This window comes from Podarcis muralis, chromosome 2, assembly GCF_964188315.1.
Source record: "Podarcis muralis chromosome 2, rPodMur119.hap1.1, whole genome shotgun sequence".
Classification (NCBI taxonomy): domain Eukaryota; kingdom Metazoa; phylum Chordata; class Lepidosauria; order Squamata; family Lacertidae; genus Podarcis; species Podarcis muralis.
Window position 1 is genome coordinate 108,276,831 of NC_135656.1, and position 22,382 is coordinate 108,299,212.

A 22,382-nucleotide genomic window follows, 5' to 3' on the forward strand; every position below is an offset into this window, starting at 1 on the left:
ATGGGGGTTGTAATTCAGCAACATCTGGAGGGCCAGAGGTTCCCACACTTACCTGCAGGCTCCATCCTAAGACCGAGTTCATCAGAGTTGGGTCCTTGTTGACTAAGAGCCCCGGGGATGATGGGAGTTGTAGTCCAACAACATCTAGGGACCCAAGACTGAATGACGTCGGCTTGTAGGATATATTGTTGCCTAGGCTAAGCAGTCCTGGGTCTTGGGAGGAGGCCACACATACCACCTTGAGTTTCATGATGGAAGAAAGGAAGGATATGACAGCAGAAAAGTAGAATGTTTCTTAAATAAGGCCCATGGTTGCTTTTTGCTAAGCCCTGCTATAGAGGCCTGTTGGACTCTGCCTCATGTTGGATTTTGGGCAGGGGGAAGTGTGTTGCCAGGATACTTTTTTCATCCTGCTTGCATTCTTTGTGTATAAAGAATGTAAATAATTTTAACTGATTTCAATAGCGTTCTGATACTGATTCTAACTGCCGAGGGTGGGGCCTTATAGTGAAGGGTGGCAACAAAATAATAATCTGAATACAGTGCTCTGCATTGGGATGCAAAAGGGGCAAGCTAGGATGAGTTTCGTTTGCCTAACTGGGCTCCTAAAATTGTTTCCTATGGTAATGACACACGGCATGAGCCTCACAGAAGTGAGTGAAAAGCAAAATGAAAGCTATTCAATTAGTTAACCTTGACCATAGCAGAAATGCATTTTCCCACCTTCCCTTGAAACAGCCTTGCCCTACAATGTTGTGTCAGAAGCTGTCCATGGCAACGATCCCAGATCTCAGAAGGCAGGCAGTTGGGACGAGTGCTGTGTTGCCCTGTGAGGAACACAAAACGGCACTGGAGGCTGCCATTGTGGGCTCCATTGTGTTCACTGTCACCCCTGATTGCTTGCCTTCTCCACATCCACGCCACATTTAAATCACTCTAGTACCACTTCAGTCAGTCATGGCTTCCCTCAAAGCATTCTGGGAGCTGTAGTGAGTCTGGCTGGCTGCTGCTGTTGCTGCTGCATGTCCCTGTTCACTGTTTCTGTGAGGAAAATACAGGACACTGCAAAAGACACAGGGTGCCATAAGCTAGACAGAGAGTGATCCCTCTCTATACATGTAAATAGAGAGACTTCTGTTCAGGAGATTTCTGTATAAAGAACTCTTTATAGAGGGGGAAATGTGGACTAAGTGAGGTTGGAGTGGAACCATGTTTGTTTAAATATGACAATGGAAAATATGCTCTCCATTTAAATTTTTATTAAAATAATTCGTTCAGTTACCCAGAAGAGTCATTAGGCTTTTTTTTGCTGTAAGCTACTTCATACATTGTAAGAAGTGGGTCAGGAAACCCTTGATCCTGCTCCTTAAAATACTGAATGGAATTCCTAAATAAATATGAATGGGCCGGGGCTGCACAAAAATTGTTATTTTGTACTGCAGCCCACATTTCAGAATAACAGATAGGCACCATACTGAAATTTCTGTAACTGCTCCAGAGAGACTTGTTTTTTAAAATGTTTTTATTAAATTCTTGGGTACACCCAGAGTCTCTGTTTTCAAGACACAGAATCCTTCAAACAAGTCAGTCATATTCAGAGTGAGACAGTACTGTTCTAGGCAGTATGGAGTTGGGGGGGGGGAAGAAAAGTGGGAAGAGAAAGGGAAGGAAAGCGGGAAAGAAATAAACATTTCATTCATTTCTATAGTATGTGAGCTTTTGTGTCAACGTCAGGTAAACAAGTATTTTATTTTTATTGGCAGTGGGAGAGACCAGAGGGCTCAGGAAAGTGGTTGGTTGCAGGATATTTGTCAAAGCAATGCCCAGTCTCTGTGGTGTTTGAGAGTGACCCCCCCCAATGGCTGTTCACACATGCGAGGGAGCCATTGCCTGCTGCTGTCAGCATGTGGCGACCGTGTGTGTGAAGGGACAGAATACCCAAATCCTGTCTGTGAAATCACCCCAGGCTTCAATAATCAACCAGGCCTCAAAACTGTCCAAAACTCCTTTTGTCTTCTAAAAATCCAAAACAGCTTTTCTCTGCTCTTCTCTGCTTTTCTCACAAGATGCTGTGGCAAAAGGCAAAATGTTACTTTTAAAGGCTGATGCATAGGCTCTGTCATTGCCAAGAGTACTCAGGCCTGAGAAACGAATCTTATCTCATTTGGTTGCAACATCTTGGACATGCTGAACCACCAGGGCTCTTCGACCCACCCCCTCGGCTTCTCATTCCCCCTTTCCTGGGAAGAGTCCAGAAAGCCCTTGTAGTAATCTAGGTGTAGCGGCATCCCACCGCTGCCACCATGTAGTAATCTACGCCCCCAGCTGCCTGCCCCTCCCTCACCTGTCCCTGCTCTCCGGCCCGACTAGGCTTCTTGAGCAGGGCTGGCAGGCGTATTTACTTTTACAACACAGAACCAAATCGACCCGGTAGGGCTGCCACCACTCCATCTGTTCCCGGGGATCCAGAACCACAACCCAGGGAGAAGGCTGTGACCCGTTATCACTGGCTATCCCCACTCCACAAGTTGTATTTACAGACTTGCAGACAGAAATTCTACGGTAGAGCGTAACCAAGCGTAAGGCTAGGACTTAGCTATTCCCCCGGAAAGGCACATAAACCAAACAGGTTCTTCTTTAAAAATTTATTTTAAAAAAATAACAGAAAACATGCTAAAACAGCAGGCACATCTTTTGAAACTTACAGATAAGAAAATAAAGACGTTGTATAGTCTAGCTAACTTACATACTCACAAAGTCAAACACAAATAGGATAGTCAAGAGTCCTTTCAAGAGTCCGCAAATTGAAGGCTTTCGTAGATCTCCATTTCAAAAGACGAAACGGCGGCTATTAGGTGGAACATCACAGCCGGGCATCTTTGCGGATTGCAGTGAGCAATGGCAGAGAGCAACTTCTCAAACAATTCCCTGATCTTTTATCCACAATTCGCACTTGGCGTCGTAACTCTCAAGCCAATCGTAAGTCTTAATTAATTTTTAAACTCACCAATGACCGGCTTGCTAGTCAATCAATCTACCCCTTGGCAGCTGGGTCAATTTAGAATGCAGAACCCAAATCAAAGAGTTTACTCCCTTCCTTAGAAACTATCCAGATCCCCATTCCCAAGCAGTTCAAGGACAGATAACATCGTTGGGGGGGGGGATGTTCACACCCTGAGACCCAGGTGTCAAGCATTTCATTAAATCAAGGCTTCCTTTATTCCGATAAACCTTTCACGCCAAGGAGCCAGCTAGTCTAGAGTTTAAAGAAACACAACTTCTTTCCCAGGGTCCTTGTGGCTGATAAAGTTCCCACAAGGCCTCACTCTTTTTACTTGACCAAGGAATGATTTCTAAACAGTACCAACTTTACTACAGCCCTAAAAAACTGTTTGTGAATTCCCCCCCCAGCCAGGCCTTGGCGTACGCATTTTAAAAACTGCATTTCCCTCTAAGACAAAAAGCATGAGCTAAGCAGTCCTCTCTGTAACAAAAACGCTGTAACAAACCCATAGCTGAGAACAGTAAAGCTTTTCGCTTCCCAGATCCAAGATAACCTTGTCCTGGTACATTGATTTGCAACATACTTCCGGGAACAGAGCCAGAGAACGAAAAGCAACATTTCTATGTAAGAATCTGTGAAGGGGGAGAGGAAAAAAGGGGTTTGAAAAAAGGATAAAACCTGCTTGTAAAATGTTTTCGGTGCAGCCTGTCTTTTGTGAACTGAATCACACAGGTGCCTCTGCCCCCCCCCCCCCGGATGGCAGAATAAAACGCTCTTTCTCTGGATTAACCCCTTGGTGTTGTTTGGCTCCTTTTGTCTCTGCTCGGGTGCAACAATTATTCCTACCCATGGATTAAAAAGGCTACACAATAATCCCAAGACAGCTTTCTGTTCATGCTCAGAGGAACTCATGCGGCAGGACTCCTGGAAAAGGAGGAGAAAGGAGGAGAGAACTGGAAAGGGGTATATATGCTTGTGCACAGGAAGGACTGTGAACTTAGTGCATGCTTTTTGTGACTTATCACACTTGCTCCTTCTACTAGTTCATGGATGGTAGAAATAAAAAGTCTTTCTCCGAAACTATTCCTTGAGTGTCTGTTGACTCCCACTTCCCTTTCCCAGGCGCAATATTTTTCCCACCCGAGGGCAAAGCCTCATAAGGCTACATGTGTGTCTAAAATGCCAGGAGGCAGTGACCCAAATCTGGACCACGACAAGGGGATGGCAGATCTTTAGCTAGGGACTGACCTGTGGGAATGTTTAGAAAGGCAGGAGAGGATATATTATTTGATGATATCCATACTAACCTTCGTTAACAAGTTCTATACCTTAGCATAATTCAAACATTCTCCTTTTCAAATTTGCACAGCGGTACGCTTGTTGCAGGCTCATCTGAGCCTCACTATTTAAGATTCCTGATAAGATCCCTTGTTATCCCTCTTTAAAAGTGTAGACACGACAATCTTATTAAAATCAATATACAGGTAGTTTATTCATTTTCATTCAGTTCACAATTAAGTTACAAAGGCTTAAGTTACAAAAGTATATCTATATCTATATCTATACATAAACTATAATCTAAGGGAATTAGTCCCAAGTGACTGCGACTCAGCAGTCACTTCTCCTAACACATAGAAAAAAACAAAATGGAGAAGGAAGAATGAAGCACATGGAGGAGGTGTGCTCCACCACCCAGAATAGGCCACACCTATTTCAAGTCACATGTAGAGGAAACGCTTGTCCCAGCTCAGGAGGAAAGAGGAAGTTTTCTCCTGGGTGGCACAAAGCATCCCCTAGCATGTCCACTCTAGGAATGTTGTACCTGACTGCTACGAATTTCATATCCCACAGACCCAAGCTCCTCCTGCCCACTGTCCAGAAAATGTCCCCCATAAAAAAAGCCCACCCTGAGATTCCTTCTTCTTTCGCTCTCCAATTTTATAAAGGTAAACTCCTATTATGCAAGAAATTGCTTAATAAAAAATTGTGGTGTTGCCCTCATTGTGAATAAGTGAGGTTCATAGACACAGAATGAAAGAGTTGGAGGGGGCTAAGTAGGTCATCTAGCCGAACCCCCTGCAATGCAGGAATCTTTTTGACAAGGTGGGGCTCGAACCCACAACCCCAAGAGTCTCATGCTCTACCAACTGAGTTATCCCAGGACTCGGATCAAATTCAGCTGGTAGGATTGCAAGCAATCGGGAGCAAAGCTTTTGTATGAATATATTACCTCAAGTTATTCTGATGCTCCCAAATGCACTAGTACAAATAATTTTTCAGATTGAAAAAGTGGTATAATTACTTCTGTTATTATTATTCTCCAGGCAATTTGGATGACTTCCAGGAAAATATAAAAACATAATAAGACATCAGACATTAAAAACTTTCTGATTCTGCTTCTTTGACAGAAGCCGACAGGGAACCAGGCAGAGGGCCTTCTTGGTAGTGGCACCCACTCTGGAATGCTCTCCTGTCAGATGTCAAGGAAATAAGCATCTATCTGACTTTTAGAAGACATCTGAAGGCAGCCCTGTATGGAGAAGTTTTAATGTTTGATGTTTCATTGGTTTTTAAAAAATATTCTGTTGGGAGCTGCCCTAGTGGCTGGGGAAACCCAGCCAGATGAGCGGGTATAAATAATGTGGTTGTAATATTAATATTATTATGCTTACTTGAATAAGGTTTTCTGGAAGCCGCCGGAGGGAAGAGATGCACTTGGGCTCCTCGCAGGCTTGGCCACCATGAGGAAAGTGCTGAGATTCCTGCATTGCAGGGGGTTGGACTAGATGACTCTCAGGGTCCCCTTCCACCTCTACGTTTCTATGATTCTAACAGGGTGCGGGACTGGATGGGCTTGGTTAAACTACAGGGCTCTTCATGTGATCTGTGTGTGCATGTAGACGAACGTTTTTCTGTCTGTCTGTTTGTTTTTGTGTGTGTGTGTGTGTGTGTGTTGAGAGAGAGAGAGAGAGAGAGAGAACCTTCAGGGAGAGGCCCCTGTCTCTTATTTGCAACCAGGATGAAGGAGTTGCAATACCCCCACACTTGACCCACCGCTTCCCTGCCTGCTCTCTCTCCACCCCCAACCCTAATTATGGGTATTGCATTGCACCCCCCCAAGCTTGCTGCACCCCGAGGCGCTTTGCACTCACCGGATTCCTTGCAGTACAAGGACACTGCACGACGGCAGAGGGGGCGGGTCAGCTGTTCCACTTAAGCCGCGCGCCCCTTTCTCAAATCAGTATGGAGCAGCCCCACCCTCTCTTTCTCTGTCTCTCTCTAGCAGCTTGCTAGAGAGCCTCTCTCTAGGCTTTAACCCTTAAAGCAACGAGCCTCTGTTCCCTATACTCGAAGCCCAGGTTCCCTCCCTTCTCTCCCCATTGGCTGATTACTGCAATTATCCCCCCCCCCCCATATCCTACCTCCCTGGCGGGGGCTCCCATTCCCGCCGCCGCTGCCCAGGGTCGCTGCCACCATCTCCAGATTTTGGGTGAGTGCAAAGCCAGCGTCGTGGAAGGAGGGAAGGGGCTTGGCAAGGGGTGGGGGGTCCAGGTTGAGACGCCCCGGGACGGGGAGAAGAAGAGAAGGGAGGAAAGGGAGCTGTTTCTCTTAATGGGGCCTTGAAGGTGGAGGGAGGGAGGGGTTTCCACTGTGGAAAGAGAAAAGCTTCCTCCTGCCCAGATCTGGGGCAATGGGAGTTGCAGGGAAGGAGGCGGGAAAGGGGAGAGGGCTGGGTATTGCAGACCAGCCTCGCCATAGTAGTAATAATAGTAATAATAATCTGATATTTATACCCCGCCCATTTTCTGGGTTTCCCCAGCCACTCTGGGCGGCTTCCAACAAAATAAAAAAACACCAAAAACATCCAAACATCCAAGTCTTCCGTTTTGTAGAGGAGATGGGGACATGGATTGCTGGATGGCAGAGGAAGAAAGGGGAAAAGATGGAGAGGAAAAGCAAAGGCAGGGGGGTCCTGGCAGGAAGAAGGAAGGGGGGAGGCCTTCTCCAAAGCAGCTCTTTGTTCCTTGAACTTCTTGCATAAAGTAGTGGGGGCAGGTTTGATGAGGCCCTAAGCTACTGGAGGTAATGGGGCCCTTCATATGTCCAGCTGTCTTTTGTCAACAACAAATTGTCACTGTTTTTTGTGTTGAATATATGCTATATGGTAATTTATGGACCTAATCGGTATCTAAAACCATTTGCACATAACAGAGTATGTGCATAATACAATTATGAAGTATATTAATAGTGAAATAATTATTAAGCTCTAACTTAAAATGATTTTGTTATTCATAACAAACTTAATAATGCAAACACATTATGGCATTTGGCAATAACAAAAGTTCCTTTAGAAACACAATTTACAAAGACTCCTAATCTAGTCCTAGAAACTTGCTATAATAATAGGTGTGAATATATGATGCAAACTACTAATAATTATAAATAGCATTATTAACATGAAATTAATTGTTATAACCTGTACAATGCAATTGTAGTTAATACAAGGCAATTTTTATATAAGTATCAATATTACCATAATAGTCCACATTCTTCATTGGGAAAGCAGACCTTTGTACCCTGTTACACTTAGTGAGTGTAAAAGACAGTATTTCTAGTAATATGTCGCATTTATAAATAATAGCAATACTATACACACCTGTACATAAAAGTTATTTTACAGGCCTAATTGTATTACTGCATCTACCCAATACCCATTCAACTGTATAATTTTATCATGATTCATTGTGTACTGTGTATACAAACAGTACACAAACATGATCTAAATTACAATACTTTCCTTCTTGCCTTTGCCAAAGGAAAGTCACTCATGATATCATCAAATGATAAACTGCTTAGCTTGTCACTTTCTATGTACATGAGGCTGAAGTAACATACCGTATTTTTCGCTCTATAAGACGCACCAGACCACAAGACGCACCTAGTTTTTGGAGGAGGAAAACAAGAAAAAAAAATTCTGAATCTCAGAAGGCAGAACAGCAAGAGGGATCGCTGTGCAGTGAAAGCAGCAATCCCACTTGCTGTTCTGGCTTCCGGGATAGCTGCGCAGCCTGCATTCGCTCCATAGGATGCACACACATTTCCCCTTACTTTTTAGGAGGGAAAAAGTGAGTCTTATAGAGCAAAAAATACGGTAATTTATCTTGAGACATTGTTGTTCTAAATTCATTACAAATGGCAATTTGCAATCATCATTCAAAGGAACATTCTCAGAATTCCTTCTACATTATTTTTTTTTTTTTGAAATAATATTTATTAAAGTTTTCAAATACAGAAAGTAAAGATAAAAGTACATTTAGAACCTTATTTTCTTACATCCACTTTCTGGGACTCCCCCCCTCCCCCACCCCTACCATATTCCCCTTTCATATTGTTGTCTCCACAAGTTCTCACTTCTAATTTAAAACTTAATTTGTTTAACTCATTATTCAAATTTAAATTTGTACAATCCTCATCAATACCCTTGATAGAAAGACTAAAGTTCTCTCCCCAAGGCCCACCCCATTTTCATTCCACAATTTCCCTTTTTTTTTTTTAGTAAAAACACCCCACAGAATAGAAATATAAGAAATAAAAAGTATAGTAGAGAAAAGAAGACCAATTCAAAAAATAGTTACAAGCCTTTGGGTTCTAATTCTCCCCCCCCCCTTCCCCGGTTTAATTTCCCCCTGTCCACTAATCTATGTTGTCTGCCTGGAATTCTTAAATCCATCAATCACATTTTTCCCCCAACTCCTTGCAGGTTTTTTCTTTTTTAGAATTATTTTTAAAATTAATTCCTTAGTCTTTAATCTTTAAAACTGTAAAACTCCCCCCATTGTTCTTTCCAAGTTGTAGTCCAGTTTCCTCTTGTTCCGCTGCTAAAACGTTCTAATTCAGAAATTTAGTAACTCTGCAGGGGTTATTATTATTCAGGAACAAAAACTTGCGTTCAGTCCCTTCCTTTCTTCAATAGAAAATTCTATTGTCTCCTTTAGTGTAAACACCCTGTAGACACTGTTTCCGTTTTGCAGCTTTCCCAGGAGATAACCAATCCTGTAAAATTCCGAAGGTTTTTTTCCACTTACGACCATCTTTGTAATGTCCCGAAACTCCTCTAGGGGGATTATTGTAACTTTGTTTTCTCTAGTCCAAAAGTCCGATTGTTATCCATGTTTTCGCCATTTTGTATCCAAATCTTAGCAAGTTATAACAAATTGTAGCAAATTTAGCCAGCAAAGTCCTAGTAATAAAATCCTCTTTGAATTTCCGACTTTGACAGCTACTTTGACAGCTGTCAAAATCTCCGGCTCTTTTCACCAGGCTCTCTCCTCAATCACCCCGGTTCCCAGGGGGGGGGGTTACGTTTTCCTTCTCCCTCAATTCTTCCTCCAGCACAGTTATTGTAGTTTCCCATTGTGGAATTCTTAGTTTTTATCAAAAATACCGTTCTTTTTGGGCCTTGGTTTCCCAATCCTTGTTTTAGAATGTTTACAGTAGGGAGGGGGACTGACTTCCTTTTTGGATCCCCCCCCCCCGCTCGTCTCAAATCCGAATTTTTTTTTTCTCCTTTTGAACCCGGTTTCCAAATTACTCACGGGTTGTTGTTAAAAGTCCGAATTCTCAATGGAAGAAGTCAGCGCTCTCCGCCGGATGGCATGCGGCTTCGCTCGGCAGGGATAGCAGAGGACTCAAAGCACCACGCTTCTCCCCGGCACCCGATCCGTAGCCTTTAAAAAGGCTCCTTCACGAGTCGGGAGGGCGCTAACGGTGCCAGCCGAGTCTCCATGTCCACGGCCTCCGTGGCCGTGGTTTTTAAGGGTCCCCGCATCGCCGGTGCGGTAGGACCCAGCCCCTGCCGAGCAGGCTCCCTCCGGAGCTCGGAGGGAGTCCGCCATTCGGCGATGGCGCCAACCCGGAAGTCCCCCCAGAATTCCTTCTACATTAGGGAATGCTGACTGGACATTGTTGTTGTTTATTCGCTTAGTCGTGTCTGACTCTTTGTGACCCCATGGACGAGAAGCACGCCAGGCACTCCTGTTTTCCACTGCCTCCTGCAGTTTGGTCAAACTCATGTTAGTAGCTTTGAGAGCACTGTCCTTTTTTTTTTTTTTAAATTTTTATTTATTACAAGCACATAAAATTTCCACACATAGAAAAAAAAAAATATACAATCAAAAATACAAAGCATACATTAAAAAGACACATACATCTAAAAGAAAAGAAAAAAGAAAGAAACAAAAAAAAGAAACAATACCAAAAAGCAACATTTCCAATCATTCCCTTACATACCTTTGACTTCCATTAACCTCAGCTTTGGATTAGATATTCTACATAAATCTTCTGCAGTGATTTTCATTTTATCTTTACATGTCGTAGGAGTTAAGCCTCATCTACTGTTAAGTTATTAATTCCCAAATTGATCTCGAGATATCTTAAAAATTTGGACCAATCCTCTTTCTTTTTAACGGGATTATCCCTCCTGATATGCTGTGTAAGTCTTGCCAATTCCAAGTATTGATACAATTTTACCTGCCATTCTCTCATTGTGGGTGTTTCGTCAGACTTCCATTTCTTTGCTATTAAGATCCTCGCTGCAGTGGTGGCGTATTGGAAGAAGGTCTGGTCTGTCTTTTTTATTTCCTCCCCAATCACCCCTAGAAGAAACGCTTCTGGTTTCTTGGGGAAATTATACTTCAGAATTTTCTTTAACTCCTCATAAATCTGTCCCCAGAAGCCCTTCACTTCCTCACAGGTCCACCAAATATGGAGGAAGGTCCCTACCTTGTCTTTACACCTCCAGCAAGTATTATCTGCTGTTCTATACATTCTACCTATTCTTGCCGGAGTCAGGTACCAACGATACATCATCTTATATAGGTTCTCACATAAATCTGCACACGCAGTAAATCTCATACCCTTCTTCCACAAAATTTGCCATTTATCATACCCTAACTCATATCCTAAGTCTTTATTCCATTTGATCATTACATCTTTAATCATCTCTTCCTTATTTTCATTTTCTAGTAATTGTTTATACATTTTGGAGAGTAATTTATTGTTACTCTCCAGAATCTCCACTTGAAATCTAGATTTATTTGCCCCATACCTATTTTCTTATGTTCACTCCATACTGCATTGATTTGTTGAAGGTAAAACCAGTCCTTAATTTCCTCTTTCAATTCATCTAACGATCTTAGCTTCCACCCTTCTTCCGATTTAATTAGCAGATCCTCATACGTCCATCTTTTGCCTATCATATTTAGTTTCTTTATCTTAATAATGTCTACAGGTGAGAGCCACCAAGGAGTACTATGTTCAATCAAGTTTTTCTTCCTTTTCCAGACTTCTAGAAGGGACCCTCTAACTATATGATTATGGAAACCTCTATGAACTTTATCCTTCTCCTGCCAGAGGTAGGCATGCCACCCAAATCTTAAATCAAATCCTTCCAGATCTAATAGATCTGTGTCCTTCAAAATGGCCCATTCTTTTATCCAAAGTAGGCATGCCGCCTCGTAGTAAAGCCTTAGATTTGGTACCCCAAAACCACCTCTTTCCCTGGAATCCATCAGGTATTTAAGTTTCACCCTGGGTTTTTTCTCCCGCCAAATAAATTTGGTCAGGGTCCTTTGCCAGTTTTTAAAGCAGGCGGTACCTTTTATGACTGGTAAGTTCTGGAACAAAAATAGCAATCTTGGGAGAATACACATCTTGATCGATGCCATCCTCCCGGTCCATGATAAATTCAATCTGCGCCAGGTATCCATATCCTTCTTAATTTCTTTCCACAGCTTATTATAATTATCCTCTACCAAGTTAATATTCTTTGGCGATAGCCATATTCCCAAATATTTCACTTTATTTACTACTTTTAAGTCTACTTGTTGTTCCAACTGTTGTTTCTCCTGTTCTGTCAGATTCTTTATTAATATTTTAGTTTTTCCCCTATTTAACTTAAATCCGGACAATCTGCCAAATTCTTCCAAAAGTTCTACCGCTCTGCTAATACTTTCAACTGGGTTTTCTAAGAATAGGACCAGGTCATCTGCGTAGGCCTTTAATTTATATTCTTTCTCGCCAATTTTTATTCCCCTGATGTTCGGGGTTGCTCTTATTTTATTTGCTGCCGTCTCTAGCACCGTAATAAACAGTAAGGGTGACAGGGGGCAACCCTGCCTTGTACCTTTCATAATTGGAAAATATTTAGTCAACTTGTTGTTAATAATCAACCTGGCCTGCTGCTCTGTATAGATCGCCTTGATACCCTTCAGGTAGGGGCCCCCTATTCCCACCTTTTCAAGATTTTGTAACAAAAATTCCCAGGAGACACGGTCGAATGCTTTTTCTGCATCTATGAAAATGAGGGCTGCTGGTATGTCAGGTCTTGTCTCCAAGTATTCAATAATATCTAAAGCGTGGCGGACATTGTCCCTCAGCTGCCTACCTGGGAGGAATCCCACTTGATCTCTATGTATATATCTATTTAACAACTTTTTAAGCCTACTTGCTATGATATCCGTAAAGATCTTATAATCACAATTTAGAAGTGAAATTGGCCTATAATTTTTTAAATCTGCCTTTTCATTTTCGTTCTTAGGGATTAACGTAATATACGCCTCCTTCCAGGAGCTGGGGGTCCTCCCTTCTTGGAAAATATTATTTATTACTTCCGTTAAGACCGGCGCTAACATATCTATCAGTTTTTTATAGTATTTTGCGGGTAAGCCATCCGGACCAGGAGACTTCCCGTTCTTCATTTTATTAATGGCATCCCTGACCTCTTCCACTGTCACCTCTTTATTTATTTGTGTACGGTCCTCTTCTGTAAAGTATTTTCCTACTTCTTGTTCTAGATAGCTCTCTATTTCTATATTACTCTCTTCTCCTTTCTCATACAGTTTTTCAAAGAAAGTGACAAACCTGTTTTCAATTTCCTCTGGATCCTCAATCACCTTCTCATCTATAATTAGTTTGTTAATCACATTTTGTTTCTTTCTTTTCCTGAGCTGCCATGCAAGTAGCTTCCCCATTTTATTAGCCGACTCGAAATATTTCTGTCTTGTAAATTTAATTTTCTGTTCTACCTCTTGATTCAGAATCGCTGAGAATTGGGACTGCAGCACCTTCATCGCTTGATTAATCCTTTCATCTGTCGGGTTTAGGGCCAGTTTCTTTTCATAGTCTCTCAATTGGGCCAAGATACCTTCTTTCTTTTTCTCCCTTAACTTCTTTCTAACACTGTTTTGCTGTATTAGGAAGCCCCTTAAGACTGCTTTACCAGCATCCCATACCGACTCTATTGGGGTATCTCTATTCCAATTTATCTCCAAATATTCTCTCAAGGTTTTTTTGGCCATGTCCAGCACCTCCTCATTTTCAAATAAATATTCGTTCATCCTCCACCTAACTTGCCCTTTCGACTCATTTTTAATTTCCAGAATCAAGGGGCAGTGGTCTGATAGAGTCCTAGGTTGTATCTCACATCTCTTAACTCTCCATGCTAGAGCCCTAGTCACCCATATCTGATCGATCCTGCCCCAGCTCTGGTGGGGCTCTGAGTAATGGGTGAACTGTTTAGTAGTAGGGTTTCGGTGTCTCCAGATATCAATTAAATCTAAGTTTTCCACTAGCTCATTAAAGGAGTTAGGGAGCTTCCCCCTGTTTGCATTTCTCTGGTTCTCACTTCTATCCAGGCTCGGTGTGGGCACCCCATTCCAGTCTCCCAGCAAGATTAACTTATAGGGTTCCAATTCTAATAACATACTTTCGAGATTTCCAAAAAACTCCGCTCTATTAGTATTCGGAGCGTATACCGACACTACGTTAATTCTTTCCCCACGAAAGTTTAATTGGATACCTAGTATTCTACCTTCCTCATCTTTACAAATTTGTATTGGTTCCCACCTTTCTTTCGCATATATTACCACTCCTTTTTTTTTATTTACATCCGAGTTTACAAATTCTACTCCCAATTTTTTATTCACCAAAATATGTCTGTGTCTCTTTGCAATATGAGTTTCCTGAAAACAAATTACATCACATTTCTTATTTCTCAAAGCTTTTTGTATTTTATTCCTTTTGGCTTTCTCATTCAGTCCATTCACGTTCCATGATAAAAAATTTAAAGTGTCCAGTGTTATTTGGGTATTCCTACTACTTTACCTCAAATTAGATCTCAAATTAAAATCCTTGGAGCCTCTCCCCTTCCACCGCCCTTTCTCCCACTGCGGCTTCTTCATCTTCATCTCCTGAGTTTGGGTTTAACCCCCTCTCTCCTAGGTCTTTCGCACTCCCCTCCCTTTCATCCTCCCTTTCCCGACCGTTCCCTTTCACGTCATCCTTCTCCCGCACTCTATACTCTGTTCTTCCCAGCTCTTTTTCATATCTTCTCAAGAACTTCTCTGTTTCCTGTGTGTCAGTCAGTTTGAATTTCTTATCTTTATAAAAGAAAGTAATCCCCTCAGGGAACTCCCACCTAAATTGTATTCCATTTCTATTTAAGACAGCTACCACTTGCCTGTAGCGCTCCCTTTTTCGTAATAATCTAATTGGAATTTCTTTGTAAATAATAATAGGCCTCCCTTCTATTCTAAGTTTATTGCGGTAGCTCGTCCTTAGGATTAAGTTTCTCATTTCTAGGGAGTTGAATATCACCAGACAGTCACCCAAAAATTTATTAATTTTTAGATGTTGTGGTTTAGACATTCTAAATGCATTGTCTATCGTTGGCGCAATCTCTTCCTCTTTCAGACCCAGCCATTTAGCGAGCTCCTTAATCATTTTCTTTCTAACATCCTCATTTCTTTCTTCTACTACGCCTCTAAATTTTAAATGGAGCTGTTTTTGTCGCATGTCAGCCATGGCAAGGTCATCCCAAATCTTATCCTGCGCTTTAGTTAGTTCACTCAGCTCTTCCCTCATCCTCCCTGTCTCTTTTTTCTGTTCCCTCAATTCTTTCTGTAATTTTTTGTTAGATTCCTCAATTGTTTTAGACTTTACTGATAAATCTTGAATTTTGGATGAGAGCTCTCCTACTGCCTCCTCTATTTTTCTATCTATCAAGTCATGCATCTCCCCCAACTTATTTTCCATATATGTTTCATTTTGTTTAAATTCCTCCTTTATTTTAGTCCATAGGCTATCTAGATCTTTTATCTCCTCCTGACGCGATGTCTTTCTTTCCCCCGGGGTCCCCCCCACTTTCTTCAGATCTTTCCCTTCCTTCCCCATCATTATCTATAGGGCTCCCCCTTTATCACCGTTAATTTCTTCTTATTATCTTCTTTTATCCACCCTTTCCTCCTATCCTCCTAGCCTTTCCTCCTAACTTCTCAGGAGAAAGCAAGAAAAAAACACCCACCAAGGAACTGTACACTATGTCCAATCTAACTAAGTTGTGTACACGTGCAAACACCAGGAGGGCAGCACTGTCCAACCATCTTGTCCTCTGCATATATCGTCCACCTAGCCTAGGTGCTGAGGCCCAGACTCACCCAGCCCAATCTTATGTTTCTTTCAACTTCATTATGAATCATTATAGGTAAAACTTTTGTTGATACAGAGCTCACTTTTAGGGAGCAGCTAGTCACTTCTTTATAAACAAACCCAAATATATTGACACAATTTACTTTAAAAGCAGATTTCAGAACAGAGGTAAACAAAAACTTTTTTTTTTTAAAAAAGACTTTTTTTAACTTTACAAAACAAATGTTCTCAGTCCATGATTTGCTTTTCATATGTATAAAAATGTTCATTTCCTGGCCCACCTCCCATCACTGTGGGGAGAGCATAGGGCAAGGGATAAGAATGCAGGGTCGGCCTGACATCCATCTGTTCTCTGGCTCTGACAGCGGCCATCCAGGCTGTTCACACATGCAAGGGAGCCATTGCCTGCTGCAGTCAACATGTCTCAACCATGTGCGTCTAAACTCCTAGGAGGCAGAGACCCAAATCTGGACTGAGACAAGGAGATGGCAAATCTCTAGCTAGGGACTGACCTGTGGGAATGTTTAAAAAGGCAGGAGAGGATATATTATTTGATGATATCCTTACTAACTTGCTTTAGCAAGTTCTATATCTTAGCATAATTCAAACATTCTCCTTTTCAAATTTGCACAGTGGTAAGCTTGTTGCAGGCTCATCTGAGCCTCGATATTTAAGATTCCCGATAAGATCCCTTGTTATCCCTCTTTAGAAGTGTAGACACGACAGTCTTTTTAAAATCAATATAAAAGTAGTTTATTCATTTTCATTCAGTTCACAATTAGATTTCTGAAGGCAGGCTTAAGTTACAAAAGTATATATCAATATTTATATGCTTTCGTAGATTTTCACGGGTATAGGTATGCAGGTTTTGGTGTCCTCGGGTGTCTTCCCGTGTAAAAGTTGGGGTGTCTAGGCGACGTTTCGACGAGGTCTCACTCGTCATCTTCAGGCTGGTGCTTTCGGCTTCTTGTTACTGGAACAGAGCAGGATCTCAGTGTTTGAGTTCCTATAAATACTGTTGAGGGGTGTGGTGTGTAGCCTCCAATGTTCTGGGCAGAGAGGAAGTTCCCAGGCTAGTGTGCCTTTTCTTCTTTTGTTCCTTAGTTGCTTGAGGGATATCTTGAGTGATTTCTTGAGTGATATCCTGAGTACCACTTTTATATTTATATCTATATATATATATATATCTATATATATATAGATAATATTTATATCTATATATATATAAACTATAATATAAGGGAGTTAGTCCCAAGTGACTGCGACTGAGCAGTCACTTCTCCTAATACATAGAAAAAAACAAAATGGAGAAGAAAGAATGAAGCACATGGAGGAGGTGCGCTCCACCACCCAGAATAGGCCACACCTATTTCAAGTCACATGTAGAGGAAGTGCTTGTCCCAGCTCAGGAGGAAAGAGGAAGTTTTCTCCTGGGTGGCACAAAGCATCCCCTAGCATGTCCACTCTAGGAATGTTGTACCTGACTGCTACGAATTTCATATCCCACAGACCCAAGCTCCTCCTGCCCACTGACCAGTAAATGTCCCCCACAAAAATAGCCCACCCTGAGATTCCTTCTCCTTTCGCTCTCCAATTTTACAAAGGCAAACTCCTATTATGCAAGAAATTGCTTAATAAAGAATTGTGGTGGTTCCCTCATTGTGAATAAGTGAGGTTCATAGAGCACAGAATCATAGAGTTGGAAGGGACCAAGAGGGTCATCTAGCCGAAAACCCTATAATGCAGGAATCTTTTTGACAAGGTGGGGCTTGAACCCACAACCCTGAGAGTCTCATGCTCTACCAAGTGAGTTATCCCAGGACTCTGATGATATTCAGCCGATAGGATTGCAATGAATGGGGAGCAAAGGTTTTGTATGAATATATTACCTCAAGTTATTCTGATGCTCCCAAATGCACTGGTACAAATAAATTTTCAGATTGAACAAGTGGTATTATTATTATTATTATTATTCCCCAGCCAATTTGGGCGACCCAGCAAAATATAAAAACATAATAAGACAACAGACATAAAAAACTTCCCGATTATGCTTCTTTGACAGAAGCCGACAAATTTAGTTTAGATCAGGGGTCTGCAACCTTTAAGACAAAAAGAGCCACTTGGACCTGTTTCCGAAGAAAAAAAACCTGGGAGCCGCAAAACCATTGCGACATTTAAAACAAATATATCTCCGGAGCCACGATCTGACAGCGGGCGGGAAGGCAACGTCGGGGCGGTGCGTGACTAACGCACGCACCGCCCCATGTGACATCACAGCCAGTACAGCGCCCGCCACAGTGGGGAGTGTCGGGCCGCACAATGCGCCTCCTCCCCTCGCTAGTATCTGCCCTGGAGCCGCGGCAAAGGTGTAAAAGAGCCACATGTGGCTCCGGAGCCGCGGGTTGCAGACCCCTGGTTTAGATGCTCTATATCAACTCAATGACAGGGAACCAGGCAGCGGGCCTTCTTGGTAGTGGCACCTGTTCTGTGGAACGCTCTCCCGTCAGATGTCAATGAAATAAGCATCTATCTGACTTTTATAATACATCTGAAGGCATCCCTATATGGAGAAGCTTTTAATGTTTGATGTTTCATTGGTTTTTTAAAAATATTCTGTTGGGAGCTGCCCTAGTGGCTGGGGAAACCCAGCCAGATGAGCGGGTATAAATAATGTTGTTATAATAATATTATTATAACGTATTATTATTATTATGACACCCAACTCTATCTGTTGATGGATGGCCATCCTGACTCGGCCCCAGACACACTGATCAGATTTTTGGAAGCTGTGGCTGGATGGTTACGCAGGACCTGGTTGAAGTTAAATCCTTCGAAAACACAGCTTCTTTGACTGAGTTGGGATGATAGGGGATTGGGGGGGGGGCAACTCCCATCTCTTGCGGGGGCGCAATTAGTGCCAGCACCGTCCGTTAAGAGTTTGGGTGTAATCTTCGACACCTTTCCATGGAGGTGCAGACTGCAGCTATAACAAAGGCGGCATTTTTTCATTTCCGCCAAGCTAAGCAGTTGACTCCTTACCTCTCTCGCCCTGACCTATCCACTGTGATCCACGCAACGGTCACCTCCAGACTGGATTTTGGTAACTTGCTCTACACGGGGCTGCCCTTGAGACTGACCCCGAAAGTCCAGCGGGTGCAGAATGCCGCGGCGAGACTCCTTACGGGGTTCTCCCTGTGGGATCACATTCACCCGGTACTATACCAGTTGCACTGTCTCCCGGTGGAGTACAGGATCAGGTTTAAGGTGTTGGTTTTAATCTTTAAAGGCCTATACAGCCTAGGACACTCGTACCTACGGGACCACGTCTCCTGGTATGTCCCAAGGAGGACCTTACAATCTTCAAACAAAAAACATCTTGGAGGTCCCGGGCCACAGAGAAGTTAGGCTGGCCTCAACCAGAACCAGGGCTTTTTCAGCTGTGGCTCCGATCTGGTGCAACGCTCTGGGCTAGGGCCCTGCGGTACTTGACATCTTTCCGCAGGGTCTGCTAGACAGAACTGTTCCACCAGGCCTTTGGCCAAGGCACAGCCTGACCCCCTCCCTTGGCAATCCTCACAGAACTCTAGCCCAATGGTTGCCATTAATCTGATGTGAACTGATTTTATAATGAAATGATTTTAGAATGTTGTATCATTTTACTGTTGTTAGCCGCTCTGAGCCCAGCGTCGGCTGGGGAGGGCGGGATATAAATAAAATGTTATTGTTATTATTTTTATTATTATGCTTAATTGAATAGCAGTTCCCGGAAGCTGCCGGAGGGAAGGGATGCACTTGGGCTCCGATCCTCCTTGCAGGCTTGGCCACCATGAGGAGACAGTGCTGAGATTCCTGCATTGCAGGGGGTTGGACTAGATGACACTCAGGGTCCCCTTCCACCTCTACGATTCTATGATTCTAACAGGGTGCGGGACTAGATGGGCTTGATCAAACTACAGGGCTCTTCATGTGATCTGTGTGTATGTGAGAGAGAGTGAGAAAGAGCGTACCTTCAGGGAGAGGCCACGTCTCTTCTTTGCAAAGAGGCTGAATCAGCTGCAACCCCTGCAACGTCCCTGCCTGCTCTCTCTCCACCCCCAACCCCAATTAAGCCGAGCCCCCTTTCCCAAGTCAGTATAGAGCAGCAGCACCCTCCCCTCTAGCAGCTTGCACTCTCTGGCTTTAACCCTTAAAGCAAGGAGCATCTGTTCCCTGTACTCGAAGCCCAGGTTCCCCCCCCCCCATTGGCTGGGAACTGCAAGGCTTTCCCCTTACAATTATCCCCCGGAGATGTTCTGCCTCCCAGGAGGGGGCTCCCATTCCTGCCCGGCTGCCCAGGGTCGCTGCCACTATCGCCAGGATTTCGGGTGAGTGCAAAGCCAGTGGCGGGGAAGGAGGGAAGGGGCTTGGCAAGGGGTGGGGGGTCCAAGATGAAGCCCCGGGACAGGGAGAAGAAGAGAAGGGAGGAAAGGGAGCTGTTTCTATTAATGGGGCCTTGAAGGTGGAGGGGGGAGGGGTTTCCACTGTGGAAAGAGAGAAGCTTCCTCCTGCCCAGATCTGGGGCAAAGGGAGTTGCAGGGAAGGAGGCGGGAAAGGGGTGAGATTTGAGTATTGCTGGCAAGGCTCGCAATAAAATAATAATAATAATAATAATAATAATAATAATAATAATAATAATAATAATACCCTGCCCATTGTCTGGGTTTCCCCAGCCACTCTGAGCGGCTTCCAACAAAATAAAAAACACCCAAAGCAACCAAACATTGAAGTCTTTTGTAGAAATTGCATTCGATTTTAAATAAATGCCCTCTTTAAGAAATCACGTGGTGTAAATATGTACCGTATGTTGTCCTTGAGGTGCAGACACACCTTGCATGAGCAAGCAAGCAGTGCTCCAAAGTGCTTCTCTTGAGAACTTGCCATCTAGGTTGTTTACTCAAGGCAAAGGCTCCTATTCCCCAAAAGGACAGGAGGGGGAGGTCTCTCCCCCACTTTTAAGCCACTCCACTCCCACTGCATGGAAGGCAGAGGTCTTGTTCATTCACAACATGAGTAAACCTTCTGTGTATCTGAAGTGAACCAGGCGCTACGGCTCCTTCCCCTCTCACTGGGCTGCTGCAAGAAAAGGCAGCGGAGGAGGAGGAAACAGATGGGTTTGACGGCTCTTTCTGCCTCTCTCCCCTGAGCAGAGGGTATTTGCAGGACAGAGGAGGAGGCAGTGAGGGCAGAGGAAGCAGTGGGTGGACCCACCGCCTCTCCCAGGGGGTCCAGATGCAAGGAAGGGGCTTCCTTCTCCATGCAAGGGCCACCCATGTATTCAGAGCAGTCCTTATATTCCACGGGATTTACTTTCAGGCTGTCGTAAGCGAGAAAATGTCTTATCTCCTGAGTATACGCCAATAAAACTTAGAAACGAGAGGAGATAGGAGTTGTGTTTATTGCAAAGCAATAGGTTACAGCTGGATCGTTTCACAAAACTGCAACCCTGTCTGGTGTTCCAGGCAGTGGTATTTATATATGTAATGTCAAACAAAGAATTTCAGTTTCCACCAATCATATACATCAGGGATGTCCAAGCGGTGGACTGCAATCGACAGGTAGACCTCCGTGTTGTTTTGGGTCGATTATGGGACCTTTGAAGGCCCTGCCCCTCTCCGCAAGCACTTCTGCTCATGCTCCTGTTTGTTTTTGCTCAGCAGTTCCTTGTTTTAACGTTTATTGTTGCCAAAAGAATCTAAATTTTTCTTGCGTCCCCCGCCTCCTTAAAAAAGTCCCTTTAGAGTTTCACGTTCCTCATATTCATCATTACCTCATTTTATTTATAATACACATGTGCGATAAGCACTGGCAATTTCTGCTGATTTAGTTTTGATTCCCACAGCATTCTGTTACGTTGTGTTGGTGTGCATGTTGGGAACCTGTGTTACATGCAGCCATTTGCACCATGTGTTGACTCGTGTTCCAGCTTTCAGCTGTATCTTTGTGATTCTCATATTAGCTGTATTTCTGCCCCAATTGGGGGGCGGCAACTTGCAAAATAATCAGTTTCATAAAGCACAGGCTACCATAACTTCTGAATTAGAAGAACACTCGAGGATTTACAGGGGTAAACATTATCACATTTATTGTGGCCCTTTGGGCAACTGCCACAAGGCCACTACTGCCCATGCCATGCCAGCCTTAGGAAGGGGGAAGGGACAGGCAGATGGAAGGAATTCCCAAAGATGTTTGAAAATGGGTGGAGGCTCTTGGGAAGCGGGTGCCCAATAGGGGCTTCTAAAGGGGCAGAAGAATGTGTTGGGCAAAATCCCTACAGGAGCTCTGAGACTCCATTTGCTTCTTCCTTCCTCCCAGGAAGCTACAACTTGCCCTGGCTTCTTTGCTCCTCAAGAAGTTGAACCTACAAACCTGGTCAGGATGGACGGAGGAAGATGGACAGTTGACCTGGTCAAGCTGTCTCCTGCATCCCTCCCTACAACCTCTGAGCATCCCCTCCCGGGACCCTCGGAGAAATCTGGTGAGTTCCAGGGGAGAGGAGATGGGGACATGGGTGGCTGGATGGTGGAGGGAGAAAGAGGAAAAGATGGAGAGGAGACCAAAGGCAGGAAGGGCCATGCGGTAGAAAGAAGGAAGGGGTGAGGCCTTCTCCAAAGCAGCTCTTTGTTTTTGGAATCCCTTTCATAACGTAGTGGGGGCAGATTTCCTTTCTCTATGCTTTTAAATCTCTAGTGTTATTTCCACTACAGGATTAAGTGACAATAATGATGCACACCAATCCAGAAAAATGGGTGAAGGGGCTATGGAAATGCTTCCCGTCATTATGTAAACTTCGTATATTTAAATAGTTTATATTACTTTTATTTTTTTAAAGACTGGATCAGAGTGATAAATTTCA

The 22,382-nt window shown here is 43.4% G+C and overlaps 1 protein-coding gene across 1 annotated transcript in view; it reads left to right on the top strand.

The window, feature by feature from the left end:
- Positions 1–22,382, top strand: part of LOC144325910 (uncharacterized) — a 56,212-nt gene that overhangs the window by 9,145 nt on the left and 24,685 nt on the right. Inside the window, 1 exon segment of the mRNA XM_077920810.1 lies at positions 21,842–22,004. Within this exon segment, the coding sequence (XP_077776936.1) occupies positions 21,842–22,004 (163 nt within the window).